Source organism: Parathielavia appendiculata, assembly GCF_033297405.1.
Source record: "Parathielavia appendiculata strain CBS 731.68 unplaced genomic scaffold N657scaffold_20, whole genome shotgun sequence".
NCBI lineage: Eukaryota > Fungi > Ascomycota > Sordariomycetes > Sordariales > Chaetomiaceae > Parathielavia > Parathielavia appendiculata.
The window spans coordinates 80575-94784 of NW_026944239.1; the positions used below are offsets into that span (position 1 = coordinate 80575).

General features: G+C 56.0%; 2 protein-coding genes across 2 annotated transcripts; both read right to left on the reverse strand.

The window, feature by feature from the left end:
• Positions 1–2094: 2094 nt before the first annotated feature.
• On the reverse strand, positions 2095–3385 carry N657DRAFT_649558 (uncharacterized protein). The gene has a single exon (XM_062793751.1). It carries the CDS (start codon positions 3066–3068, stop codon positions 2481–2483), a length of 588 nt encoding a protein of 195 aa, XP_062643757.1. The 5' UTR covers positions 3069–3385; the 3' UTR covers positions 2095–2480.
• Positions 3386–5403: 2018 nt separating this feature from the next.
• N657DRAFT_683989 (uncharacterized protein) lies at positions 5404–13809 on the reverse strand (the record flags this gene model as incomplete). The annotated part of the gene is made up of 10 exons (XM_062796629.1): positions 5404–5689; positions 5787–8971; positions 9031–9318; positions 9377–9666; positions 9725–9884; positions 9959–11548; positions 11604–11718; positions 11773–12128; positions 12187–13689; positions 13756–13809. The coding sequence occupies 10 exons, from the start codon at positions 13807–13809 to the stop codon at positions 5404–5406; spliced, it is 7827 nt and encodes a 2608-aa protein (XP_062643758.1).
• Between the last annotated feature and the right edge of the window lie 401 nt (positions 13810–14210).

The window sequence follows — 14210 nt, forward strand, 5'->3', positions numbered from 1 at the left end:
GAGTCACTAAAAGTACCCCCTAAAAGCCAAGAGCCTGTGCAAGGGGCCTGCAGATGCAACGGGCCAGGCCAACCCGACCAAGGTACTTGAGCAGATATTCATACAGTGTGCTTGTGGAACACAGCCTGACATGTCGGGGACTCGGGGTCACCTAGGCTTTGTCATTGACGGCGATCTTGCAGTTGGGAGTGAAAAAAACCAGCCGATTAGGGGACTCCGATGGGAAAGTTCTCAACTCAACTAGCATCTTCTCGTTGCCTTTTACAATGCTCATTATGGTACTCTCCAACAGCAACAAGTCGGCGGCAGATATGTGCCCTGGCTTGTCTTTTGTTCCACCTACGAAGATTGTACATGGAATACAAGTTGTTTGGTAATGTTCAATAGCTGGAGGAGAGACCGAAGCTTGACGTGATGCTGTGTCAGATCTTGCGGTGGATTGAAGATGGGTTCTTGGCCTGGCAGGTGCGACGCAGGCTGCATTGATTCCACGGAGCGGAAGTGAACACAATGCCAGTCCCATACCATGAACAAAAATCTTAGTGATTGATCTCTAGCAGCTTATTGTGCCGTGTGTCGCTGAAAACCTTGCACGGCAGGCCGTTTTGCGCTGTGTAAGGTATCGTGTTGGTCGAGGACGCTGAAAAGCACGTTTGCACAGCCCCTCGGCATTCCCAACAATGGACCACAATCAATCGAGCCCGCTTTCCCCCTCCCAGTTGTGCATGCTTCCCGGAATTCTGGGCCCGATCCGAACTCGGTACGTCCAAAGGGTGGTTGACCAGCCAGGTACAGCTGATGCAGTCGGCAGACCACCTCAGCTGTTGAGGACGAGATAGGCTGCCGCTTTCTGTCCGCTTTTCAACGGCATTAACGTTACATGTACGGATGGTTACCGAGCGGGACCTCGACGTATGCTGCCCGGATCCACACCACTCAAGACATGGCTTGAGCTTGCGTGTCACTAGCCACATCCTGATGTATTCGCCGAGAATCAGCCATACTCAGCGTGGCTGTTCAAGGAAATGCTCCTCGGCTACAGAAGACGACAGGAGCGTACGTACGCTCTGCTGTCGATTTTGGGCAAAAGCCCGCCGATTCCGGTGTTCTGGCGTCGAATGATGGGGTTGTGGCGCCACACAAAAGTGGGTAAGTGTGGCTTTTGACTTTGGTCTAGGTAAGTCGCACTGGAGACTTCCATTCATGTTTGCCCATTTGAAAAGCCCCCTCTTTTGCATTCTCTGAATGTCCCTTCTTCGATTTCAAATACCCTCTTCCGTAGGGAAGCCGCGATGATCTGCCTGGCACGAGACGCGCTGCCGTATTTGGTCTCGTGTCTGGCAGTATCACATGATTCTCGCAGCTGATTCCGAGCTCAACCGTATGAGCCGAGAAACCCTGGACTGCCATGACCTTGCGGCTTTGGGACTTTGACCATTCGACTCCATTCCCGCTTAAGCTCACCGAACTGAGTCAGAGAAGACAAAGCGTTCGAGTCTGGCCCGCGTTGTGTACGTAGGGTAGACTGTCTGCTGGCTTTGGGCGAGTGCGGTCTGCAACAACCTGCGTCGGAGTTAAAGGTGGGCACTTTCGGGGATGAGGCCCTGGCAAGAGCCGATCCCACTTTACCTCCGTCACCTCCGGAACAAAGCTCTTACAACTCGAAGCTAATACCGCTTTCACCGAAACGGATTCTACTGTATTTCCAAACGCTTCTAGGCTCTAGCTCATGATTTGGTGTGTTCGACTTAGCGGTTCCGGACCATAACCCCGGGGGTCCCGGTCAGGTTTCCGAATCTGAGTGTGGGGAGACCGGCATGATCGGCGCCGACCCGCAACTGGACCGGGGTATACAACAGCTTCCTCTCTTCTCTACGGATGTATACCTGGTAGTAACGCGCTGCAACCAACCGATGTATGGCGGTGACACACAGTAACAGGTCCATCTCGGTTGGTCAGTCAGTCAGAGCTGCTGCCTTCGCAGACTCGCCAAGGGTACCTGGTAAGGTACATTTCTCTCCCACCTAACTGATGGCTGACATACTGGAACCCTCGACGACCATTATTTAGGCGACGCACAAAAGGAAAAAGTGTTGGCCCAGCTGTATCGCTCAGCGTGGCTTGCCCAAGGTCGGCACCGACCGATGTGCATGTGTCCCTGAGCGACGTGGTGCATGCAACGACTCTGTATATGTAGTCCTAGACTGCATCACTGACAGCGCAGCGAGGCAGTCAAGACATTTCAGATCTGACACACCGAAATCCACGTGTCGCGTGCATCTACGGTGATACAACAACGGCCATACCGTGGGCCTTCCAGCCATGCCCGCTTCACAACTGCAGGAAACAACTCAAGCTGCGGAAGGGTGCAACGTTCTGGACGCCGACCGCGTGCATTGCAGTTTGCTAGATCCCGGGGTTTGTCGCATGTCGTTGACCAGAACTCCAGATCGCCTTGACTGTGCCGTGAACAGCGCCAATCACGGCACGAACTGGAGCCAAGACCTGGCTGTGCCACGCATCTGCCAGATGGATGTGGCATTGGTCTCCGCCCGTCGACCAGATGCCAGCCAATGGTAAAGTAGAGGCCGCCCTTTCCAGCAGGGGTAAAGTTGCAGACCGGTTTTTTTCTTCTTTTTTTTCACACCTGTGGCTTGTTCTTGCTGTCGGCGGCCCCGGGTGGTGGTCCCAAACTGCTGGGACGGCCGTTGGCTCTCTGCCCGAGGACACACAACACCTGCAACAGCCTTCGGGTTCCTCAGGTCGGCAGGGACCTGTTGATGCCGATCTTTGCGATTTCGGCAGTGAGCTTGAGAAGGCGCTTTCTTGCCTCGCGGACCTGAAACCAACATCTTGGGAGCTCGGGTCACAGGAGGCGGGGAGGTGGAGCAACCTTTCTTGACACAGCCGGTATTGCCATCCGTGTCTGCCAACGACACCTGAGGAGACACCAAAAGACCGTTGTCATTGACTCGGACTCCCATATCGTGTAGGCGCCTCGGACCAAAACATCGATCATCAAGAGTCAACAGGACGCCCTGCAGGCTGCGAGCTTGGCATCTGTCCATGCAGCCTTCGTTCGCTGTCTCGCGATTTCGCTCATTTCTCGGAGAGTACTCGTTGATATTGTCTTTTGTACCGGTATGCACGGCTCAACTTGAATAACAGCAACACGAGGTATCTTAAGCGTTCCGTATCCGTACATACAATAAACTTGATACCGCATTGCGATAACTTTCAAGAATAGTGAAAATTTTGCTTCCTCATTCTTCTCGTCCAAAGCAACCATGAAAAAATTCTTCATCTGGCCGGCCGTCCATCCGATCTCTGCTCCCGCCCGGAAATGTCTCTTGTTGGTGTTGCACAACAGCACGCTAATATAATGCACGACATGTTTGCTGTCAAATCGCTGCCAGCCTGCTAACCTAAAAGCGGGAAAGGGATACGGGGCACAGGAAGGAGCGTAGGGCCCGGCCGATCTCGGTGGGGACTCGGAAGTCGCCGAGATCGCTTTTTGGCAGCGAAGAAGCAGGGTTCCTGGCTCCTCGGAATCGGGCTCGGCGCCGGTGCGGGTGTGATTGTCTCTCAGCGCTCGACCGACAAGCCACATCGACATCTTGGTGTCACTCCCCTGAATGTTCGGATGCGAAATTCTAACCACAGACACGGCAGAAAACAGCCGAGGCAAGTTGCGCGTCTCGGTGTCTCGAATACGAAATACCACCAAGCCCGTCGTCAAACAACTCGGACTGTCGTTCGGATTTGATTTGATGACTGATGGCTATTCGCATGATCATCAATCAGCATTCACGTCCTGCAATCGACCCCGGGGCGGGTATGCATTGCATCTCGTTGCGCCGAGCGCTACTTACCTGCCTTAGAAGACATTCGAGACTCGACCGCCCAGATGCTTACAAACATCAAAGCCCATCCATGGGCACCAGCACGATACGGACTTTTATCAAGCTATTACGGCTAGACCCCTTCGGCACGGAGTTAGCTATTTACTAATCAGCTCCGACGATATGTCAAAAGACAATTACGAGACAACAGATCCTGTGGCCTGAAATAGGTACCATCCATACGAGATTACTCGCAGTGTAGTTATTTTGCATAAGCTGTTTGTAACCTCCCGACAACCTCAATCAGCACTCGTAAAGGGCTAGAATAGTCGACACCTTCAGGTAGCTACACAGTAGGACACATGCCGCGGAGATAACAATCCCATGCTCAGCAATCAATATAACTAGACGGTTAACAAGTGTCCCATCCGTCGCCGCGCCCCATCCAGTCGGCCCTACCCGCACGGCCTAGGGTAACGCTGGGCACGTCAGCAGTCTTGCACACCACAGAGCACATGGCACCCTGGCCAGAACCGACATCATGGGACAAGACCCCTGAGAGGCGCATGTGTGAAAAATGCATGTCTGCGGCGTAGACATATACGCCGTTCCAAGATACACCCATCTCTCCCAAGTCACCGCCTCACTATCCCAACAATTCGCATATGTTCCTTTGCAGGACAGCAGAAACCAATATAAGTCCTCCGGAGCCGGCCGAGGCCGGGACAATCACGTAACGGCGAACCCCAGCTTTTCAGCTCCAAACTCCAGCTCCCAGGCCGGTCGAGGATGGCCCGGCTGGGTGGAACACTGCGGCTTCACGATGGGGCCACCTCTCCACATTGCTACCCGACAGCTTGACCGACAACCAAGCCCAAAGCCCAAAGCCCAAGCCCAGACCGTTAGATTTTCCCTCTCCCGTTGCAGCGAAAAACGTAGATCGCGGGCTGCCACGCAGAAAATACCGTAACAGGACAATGGGTAAGTTAGGAAACGGGACATCATGCATCGATCACCAAACAGGACCAACATATGCAAAACATGAATGGGTTTTGAACCCCCCTTCTCGACATCCCTTTTCAGTCCCTCAGCAATGCCATAGCCAAACACCGCAACCACAACACCAACGCGCTCCGACTCCTCGAATATGCCACCACCACCCGCTTCAAAACCAACATTCCATCCGTGTCTCGTCGCTCCAAAGAGAACGCTCGAAAGAAAGGTAAGACAAGATAATAATGGGGGCGGGCATGCAAAATATGCAAAGGGCGGGAGATGGAGAGCCGAATTGAGACCCCAAAACCTGGCTAGACAATGGGCCGTCCCATTCTTCCAACTTTGCCAGCCCCCTACCCCAACCACACCACCAGCAGACAGTACCGGCAGGTCCTCTGACCAGACCACACATACATCCACGGGCCGAACCAGGCCCTAGACCAAGCCCCAATCACAACACCCACCAAAGTATCGTCCGTCAAATAATGATAAGCTATGCACACAATATCTCGTCAGCCAACAGAAAAAAGGAACACCTCTGCCACGACCGGTAGTAACACAATCTTTAAGACCAAGAACAGAAACTCACCTCAATCAACTTCTCCGTCAACGCAAAACACGCCCGGTCCTGCTGCTGCTCATGGACGAGGTTAAACGAGCAGCTGCGCCAGAGGCCCGCGAACCCCATGCCCTCGAGCAGCTCGTCCAGCATGGCCGCCGAGCTGTCGAGCGAGCTCGCAAACTTGGGGTTGGACGTGAGCGTCTGCAGCAGCGCGTGCGCCGCCTCAAGCGTGGCCGACGACTGCGAGTGCTGGAGGATGTCGTCGAGGAGGGAGATGATCGGTGCGCACCTGGATAGAAACGCAACATACATGGATTGCTTAGTAATCATGGTAAATAGAGAGAAAGAAAGAAAAGAAGGAAAAAGCTGGGAGGAGGGAAACATACAAATGCATCACAACCCCCGGCCGGGCCAGCGCAATCCGATTGAGCCACTGCAGACTGCGGTTCTGTACCGCATCCTCCAGGTACTGGAAGTCCACCAGCTCGATCGCAGTGTTGAGCAGCAGGTCCTTATCCTTCAGCAGCGACAGGTCCTGTTCCGCCCGCAGGCTGGCCGGGTCGAGCAGGGCCGTGGCGCTGACGTTGATGCCCGCCGCCCAGAGGTGCTCGCGCAGCTCCTCGGCCGTCGTGGTGCGCGCCAGGATGAGTGCCATGTAGGGCGACACGATGAGCTCGCCGATGTTCCTCTCGGCAGAAGCGCCCGCCGCACTACCCGCGTTGCTGCTCCTGCCGCTAGGGGTGAGCGTCATCTCCAAGAACGTAGACAAGACCCGCAGCGCCGTGGTCTTGGTCACACTGTCCGTCAGCCCCCGCACCAAGCACGCGCAGGCTGCGTAGTGGAAGTTTTCGCTGTTGAAGTGGATACCATAAGTCTCATCAAGCGGGCCAGCCGCATCGTCGAGCTGTGTCCTGCCCTGGAGCAGGTAAAAGACCATCTTGGCCCCGCCGTGCAGGTCGGTGGTTGTGCTGATGTTGGTCATGACCGACTCGAGGAAGAGCGCGGTGCAGTTGAACAGGTTGGACGGGACCAGGCGCAGCAGCGAGATGGCGAGCCAGAACAGCTGCAGGCCGTAGCGGGATGCCGAAGGTAGCTTAGCCATCATTTTGGAGAGAGAGGTGACGATGGCCACAAGCATGTCGCTGTTGCTGTCCTCACCGAAGCGGCCAACGCTATTGCGGAGCGCGACGAGGACTTGGTACAGCAGGTCGTCATCCACCTCCTCGCGCGCGAGGCATCCCATGACAGTGAAGGCGCGCGGCTGGATGGCTGGGTTGTTCTGGAAAGCCGTGCTGGCCACGAGACTCATCCATCGCGAGCGCCAGGCATTTGCGACCTCAACGGAGGGCGCAGCGACCGCGCACGTCTCGAACAGAATCGTAGCCAGGTGCTCCGTGGCGACGAGGGTAGGTCCGGCCTCCTGGTTGGTCGATATCGACGCCCCATCCCGCATGAACGTCACCGAGTTGACAAAAATATCATTCTTTGGATCCGACAGCGTCTCCAGCGTTGCCCTGAGCTTATTAAGCTTTATTTCGTCAAGAGCAAACGAGGTGCACGCCGAGTGGAGCGTGTTGATCAGCAACCGATGGACGGCGACCCTGACCTCGGGCATGCCCGTATTCGCGAGCATCGTGACGATGTGGAAGATCTCCGGCAGGTACATTTGCGCCTGCACGCCGCTGTCAAACGACAGCGCCACACAGAACTGCAGTATCACGCAGAGCTCATCCCAAACCGCATTTTCAGGCAGATACTTTGTTGGCCGCAGCGACGACCGATTCAAGACCTTTCGCAGGCGCGAGATGATCTTCCCCCTCAAGGTAATGGTGCCAATTGAGTTAGCAAGCGCCGTCAGCGTCTCGGTCTGGTCGTCCTCGAACCCATGGCTCAGCGCAGCCTTGATAATCTCTTCGAAGAGTATATCCAGCAACACCTCATCCTTGGAAATGACAGGCCACACCGACTGCTCCAGCGCAAAGGTCAGCGTCGGGTCCTGGAGCGCAATGTCGATCAGCTTCCTGAACAGAGCTGCAATCTTCTCCCTTCCCTTGTCGCTATCCGCCTCGGCCGGCAGCAGCGACGTTCGCAGGCCAGGTATCCAGGGGGCCATGTAGGCCAAGCTCAAGGGTTTCTGCTCATCCAGGAAGCTATCCCACCCGACGAAGAACTCGTTCAGGAAATCAGCCGTCAGCTGCGGTTCCGTCCGCGCCAGGCTCTCGCTGATCTTTATGATGAACCACGACGGCTCCAGGGGGACGGATACGTCCCTCGAACTCAAGAGCTTGGAAGCCGCCGTGAACTTGAACGCCTTGCACAGCGCGCTGAGCAGGTTATACGACGACAGTCTCAGCACAGGGTCCGGCGTGGCAAGGTTGGTGAGAGCCAGATTCAGCAGCGTGCCCGGCACATCCTGTGGCCTGATCAACCGCTCGAACGGTTTTGCAGCCCTCATGTCCTTGGCGTATTTCGCCTTGGCGACGCGAATCGCCTGCAGGACATCGCCCTTCTTCGGGCTGGTAAAGTACATGACGATCCTGCCGTTGTCGGCCCTCAAGCCAAACGCCGAGTCATCCTCGGTTTGGATGGAAGTGGGCGCCTCGTCCACGTCGCTCAGCCGGAAGATATCATTAACTGTCGTGCTCAAGTGGGAGCCGGGGATCTCCTGCTTCTTGGTAGTGGTGACCTGCACAAACTGACTGCCAACCTTGATGACAACATCGATCTTCCCTTTGGACTTCGACAGCCTGGTGATGGGCTGGAAGACATATCGAGTGTCGGTCACTACGCTAATTGTCTCCTTGGGAAGATGGAGCTGGCTAAGGTGGAAGTGAGCCTGCAAGTCTTGCAGACTGCCAATGAGATGGTATGCGACGTTCGTGGGGCTAAACACGCTGGTTTCATTCTTGGAGGAAACCCTAACGATGCGTCTGATGCACTTCTTGGAAGCCGTGTTCATGTTGTAAATGTAGATCCGGGTGAGCTGTCGAGAGAGTTCCGTGGGCGTAAGCAGCTCCAATTTCTGGAAGAACTCATCCTTCGGCTCGTTCTGCCCATTGTAGCAGGTGGCGTCAATGAGGAGGCCAAACGGGCGGTGCCATAGCCGGCTGGCGATCTTGAGATAACAATATATCAACGTGTCGTAGTCAATCGATTCGCCGTCGATGTTGCGGAGGATGATGCAGATGATGGACAGACCATCTTTGCTCTCGCCGCCGTCGTACACGGCTCGGGCTGTGAGGAAGGACTCCGTGCTGCGGAAAGCATTGCGGAGCATGAAGTCTTGGAATCTCGAGTAAGACGGCGGACTGTTGGCCGAGATCTGCGGCCGATTCCACGTCACTGCCATCGGCGGGGGCCCCAAGTTCATGATGAGGTTCCTCAGGGGCTCGAGTACCGGGGACCTGCTCCTCGTTGACTCGGCCGGCGAGCGGACCAGGTCCCTCCTCTCCTTGGAGACCAGCCTTTGGCGAACGTGGTCCCAGTGTTCGTACAAAAACCTGTGGAGGGCCACACAAGAACCAAAGTCGAACGACTCATTGATAGTGCTCTCGATTTTCTCTGGCGGAACCTGCATCGCCCGTCAATTCAAGCACGGTCACAACCACTGCCAACCATCCACTAACATACCGAGATCTCTCGTAGAAACGTTGTGACCTTGTAAATGTTGTTGGTCAGAAAGTCAATCAGCGGAAACATGTACGGCTCCTTGGCGCCGAAAAGGACGTTGTTCGCTAGGTTCTGGATGACCTTGGCGATGAGCAACAGGCCACGACGCATTTCCTTCGAAGGCGGCGTCGAGACCAGACCTTCGGCCTGGGGTGCGACAATGGCAGGGCAGAAGAAACGGAGGAAGATGAACGCCCCGACAGCCGTGTACTTTGCGTCTGGAAACCTTTCCACGGCCGCTGTCGAGATCTGCGCAATGTTAGCCACAGTTTTAGGACGAATAACAACAGCAGCTTTGTTTACTTACAATACTGCAGATTTGGCGAAACGATGCTGGAATCTTGGATACCGAGCCACAGATATTCTCGATGAAGACCTTGGCAACTATTTGCAGGTGCTCCATGTTGGTTTCCAGCTCCTCTGCCGAGCTGACTCTCGTGGGATCCAGCTCGAGACTCAACTCCTTAGAAGTCATCATGAGCCTATCAACGACATTCTGTAGCGTGTCCTTGAGGTAGCCGACGCCCTTCCATTTGGCGTAGATGGACAACATCTTGGTGGCCACACACGTCCTTCGGAGAAGCTCCGACTCGTTTTCTACCAAGGTTGTCAGCCGCCCCAGTGACCCTTGATATCGCCCGAGAAAATAACGCACCTGTCTCCTCAATTTCCTGCTTAATCAACACCTCAAGCAGCACAAAGCTCAGGCCCCTCGCCTCAAAGATATTCAATAGCGAAATGGTGAGCTCGTCGACCTCATGGCTGGGACAGACAGCGCTCATGGCTGCCGCCAAGCTCGGGTCGCTGACGAGAAGCTGCGAGACCAGGTTAGCTGACCATCTCCCTCGCACAAGTTCGACAGCGCAACTGGAATTATTGGAAAGCTTACCTCCAACAGCGCATCATACTTCTCGTTCACGGCCGCGTCACTCAAGTTGTTAAACTCGGTCCCCTGCACCAGAATATTATACAACACCCTGACAAAGGCAGTCCTGATGTCGGGATTGTCATGATAGCCAATACTCAGCGAGTGCTTGAGCCCCACATCAATATTGGCACTGAGCAAATTAGACAAGATGGTAATCGTCAAATCCGACGTCGACGCCTCCTGGGTAGTCGCCGCGCCACTGCCGGTCGATCCAAAGTGGTGATGGCCGTGATACCCGTTGTGATGCTGGTGCTCACCCAGCCGCCCCATCTCAGGCCCGTTAAGATCCATGTTGAGCAGGGACAGAAACCGGTTGAAGTACTGGTGGAACAACTTGGCCTTGAGCTCGCTCATACCGGCGTCCGTCTGCCCATCACTGGGCTGAAGAGGTAACCGAAACGTGACCGTTGAAAGGGAGCGTAGACAGGCCTTGTCAAGGTCTCGCTGGACGCGCGTCATCTCGTCTTGTCGGCTAACGGCATGGGGCGAAGAATCGTCAGGGTTGGAACGCGGCCGGGCAATCCAGCTGAAGATGTACTGGAGCAGTTGGTTTCGGATGCGGACATCATCGCGCAGGTTGAGCTGCTCCTTGCGCTTGGTGACTGCCTCAACAAGCTGGCAGATCTTAATCTTGACGCGAAGGCTGTTTGCCGTGTCAGAGACACCGTCGAGGAACTTGGCGAAGTTGAGGCAAAGAGCGCCCAGGTGCAGACTCGATGCTGCGCCGAGGTCTGACGGGGTATCGAGTCGCTCAACGAGAGCCTTCAGGAGTGAGGACGACTGCTCAGCAAAGATGATGTCGTTTTCTTGGCCCTTGACACTTGGCTCCAGCGCGCCAGTGAAGAGCACATCGAGCTCCGTCTCAAGCGCCTTGAATAGGGGCTGGAAAAGTGAGGGTGGCACCTCGCTAGACAAGACGTCTCTCATGGTCTCGCGGACACGGACATTAGCACAAGCCAGCAATTGGATGCTCAGCCTGAGAAACCGCGCCAGGAGGGGCTCCTCGTCATTCCCGGACGACAGGCGGTCGATCCATTTCAGCCCGCTGATGGCAGGTTCCTCCAGGTTGGCAGCCTGCTCTGCAGTACAAATCCCTCCCAGGGAGGCGAGGAAGCCTGAATAGTTCCGCCACTCGGCAACCATCCTCTCAGTGACGCCTTCGCCGCCGCCCGCCTGAGAAATGTCCTTGGAGAGGTGAAGCCACTTCTCAAACACCAGCTCCCAGGCGTCGAGTATACCGGCGCTGGGGTACTGCATGCGTCTCAAGAGTGCTCTAATTCTCTTCTGGAACGCAACCAATCCTGTAAATCTGAAATCACGGGACGAGATTTCACCGAAGATCTCGCCATTACGAAGGAGCGTCAGAGATGACTTCGCGGCCGTCGGAGCATTGTCGATGAGGCGGCATTCCTCAAGGAGGGTGCCAATGCACGAGGTTACCATCGGGCAGGCTTCAATCTCTGCCGAGCAGAGTGACACAAGGAAGATGGTTTCCAGCTTGGAGGAGGCAGCAGTGCGCTCGGGAATCTCATCAGACGTTTGGCCCAATTCCTGTTCACTGATATTAGTTTGAACTTCTCGCGCTCCAGGGGCTAACTTCACGCACCGGGATCGACATTAGGAGGAGCACCCTCGACTCAAGGTATGAGTTGATAGACCTGAGCGCATCGGCGGAGCAGGGCAGCCTCAGGTTGTCACAAATCGAGAGAACAATAAGGGACCTGCACGCGTTAGTCGCAATTCCCATTTCCCCTACGAGCTAAGGGAAAACGTACGTGAGACGCCAGAACTTTGTTTTGAACGCCTTCGAAGCCAGCCCGTTGGAAGCTCTCAGCGTCGACAGAAACAGTTCCTGATCCTTCGCAAACAAGCGCCTGGCAACACCCGTAGCCAGGCGCCTGACTGTCTCATCCGCCGCAACAACGCATGAGACAAGGGCAGCGAGATTTTCCTCGTAAAAGCGGTCGCGATCGGCCCGGTCCCTAGGCGGGCCTTCAAAGAGCGTCATGGGCGAGGCGTTGAGGAAATTGAGAATGTTGCAAACCATGTTGATCGAGGAGGCGCTCTCGGCCGCCTTGCGCTGAGCCGTCTGATCTTCAATGTATCCCTCGGCCAGGAGGTCGGACATGGTCTTGCGGACTGTCAGTTGATTGCCAAGCCTGATGCACACAGATGACAGGTGAGCTTACCTGAAGTTGCCCCTGGACAAAGGCACTGGCCGTTGTGAAGAGGGGCTGATACCTCTGACTATTCTCCAACCGCGCGAAATGAGCACATGCCTGGACGACGGCAATCTTGAAGCTCTGCGGGGCAGATGACGAAAGACAAGTCACGGCGAGCGACTCGACCGAGTGCTCAAAGTTGAGATGGGTCAGCGACACAAATGCGGCCGTCATGATGTCCTGCTCGAAGATGGCGCTTTCTGTGCCTGGGGTAAACCGCCTAAAGACGGCGTCGCGGACCTCGTCCTGCACGTCCATGGCATAGCTCATCAGGGCCGAGTCGCTCTCGGCATCAAAGTGCCTCGCCACTCGCAAGAGCAGCACATGGCAGTAGGCCGCCTGTTCGTTGCGATTTCGGAGGGCCTTCCTTAGGCCGTCCAGGAACTGCACCTTCTTGGCTATGCCAGTCGCCTTGGACTCGCGCAAGTTGCTGGCAACCTCAAACACGTCCGGCTGCAGGAACAGCAGCGTCATCTGCATCGGATACAGCAGGGCCTTTCGCCTTCCCGTGTCGCCTATCGTCAAGGTCATATCGAACAGCGTATCGGGCCCTGCCTCGCGGCGCTTCGGGTTGTGCATCGAGTGCAGCTGGACGAACTCGGCCGGGTATCGGTCCAGCCAGCGGGTGATAATCTGGGGCATGACGATGGCAATGGTGTTTTGGAAGGACTTGCGAAAGTGCAAAAAGCTGGAGCAGAACTCTTGGACGACGAGACTCAGTTTCTGGCTGTCGACCCAGAAGAAGGAGACGAGGCGCATCATGACGAGCGCGGTACGCTCCTCCTCGGCCGCAGCGGCGTTTGGGGTGGCGTTGGTCTGTGCAGGCAAGTTCTTGCGGGCCGCGTACATGACGTTACGGAAGAAGTCGAAGGTGGCGGACCAGGTTGAGGCGGTCATGTACTCGACTATGAGTTTGATATTGGTCTCGATGGCACCGGCATGGGCTTGGAGGAGATTTTCGGTCTCCGGAGGCTCGCCGGACGAGGTGGAGAGCGGCGTTCGTGTGGGCTCTTCAGAGGGAGGGTACGTTATGTCTCTGGCGGATGAATCGTCCAGTATGGCTTTGGCCGGGAGTGTGTAGCCATCTGGGATGGGATCGAACAGCACCTTGATGACCTCGAATATGCGGTTGAGCTGCACATCGGTGAGTGCCTCAGGAGGGGGCAAAGCGGCTCGCTGCGAAGGGGACAAGGGCCCGTCGGACCCGATGCTGGACCCTTTCAGACGGTACCAGTTGCTGGCACAGCAGTCGGCGATAAGCTCAAGAACGTAGAGCTCAGAGAGCAGCACATGGGGCGGGTGGGAAAAGACGTCTTTGTGGGAGCGCCTGAGGTCCTCGAGCAGAGCAAGAAGGGCATCGAGAACGTGGCCAATGGAGGAAGCGCTGATCTTGATGAGCGTGGAGCGAGTGATGGAGACGATATCGTCTTGGGAGAGGTCCTGGGTCGGCGTGCCGGTGCGGTGGGGGAGCTGTAGATGGTACCGTCAGCGACCAGGACAAGCACCCCGCAGGGGACGAAAGCACAGATGGCGCACCCTCGTTGTCAGCCTGTCCACCAGACAGGCCACCAGATTTGCATCGCCGTTCATTGTGCCTTGACGTGTGCAGGATTGAGCCCGCGACTTCCCATGGTTCTGAACTCGGTATTATGTTTTGTGTTATTCTATTTCCGATCGAGAATTTGGCGCCGCACAGCGAACCTTGGCCAGGGCTACCTAGAGCTCAAATACTGTATCTATTGTTCGGGGCTCAAAAGGCAAGGGTTGATGCAGGGCACAGAGAGCCGGTCCTGCGGCAGCCGTCGTCGGTCGTGGAGGATCGGCCTGGCGTTGGGGATCGGGATGAGGTTGAATTGGGGACGGGACCGAGCGGGAACGGGACGGGCTCTCAAGCCTTCTCAAGCGCGACCGGGGATGCGCTTGCTCCAGCTGCTTGCCGGATTGAAGATTGCGGCAAGGCGGGGAAGGAAGCGACGCGCCAAACCTGGAGC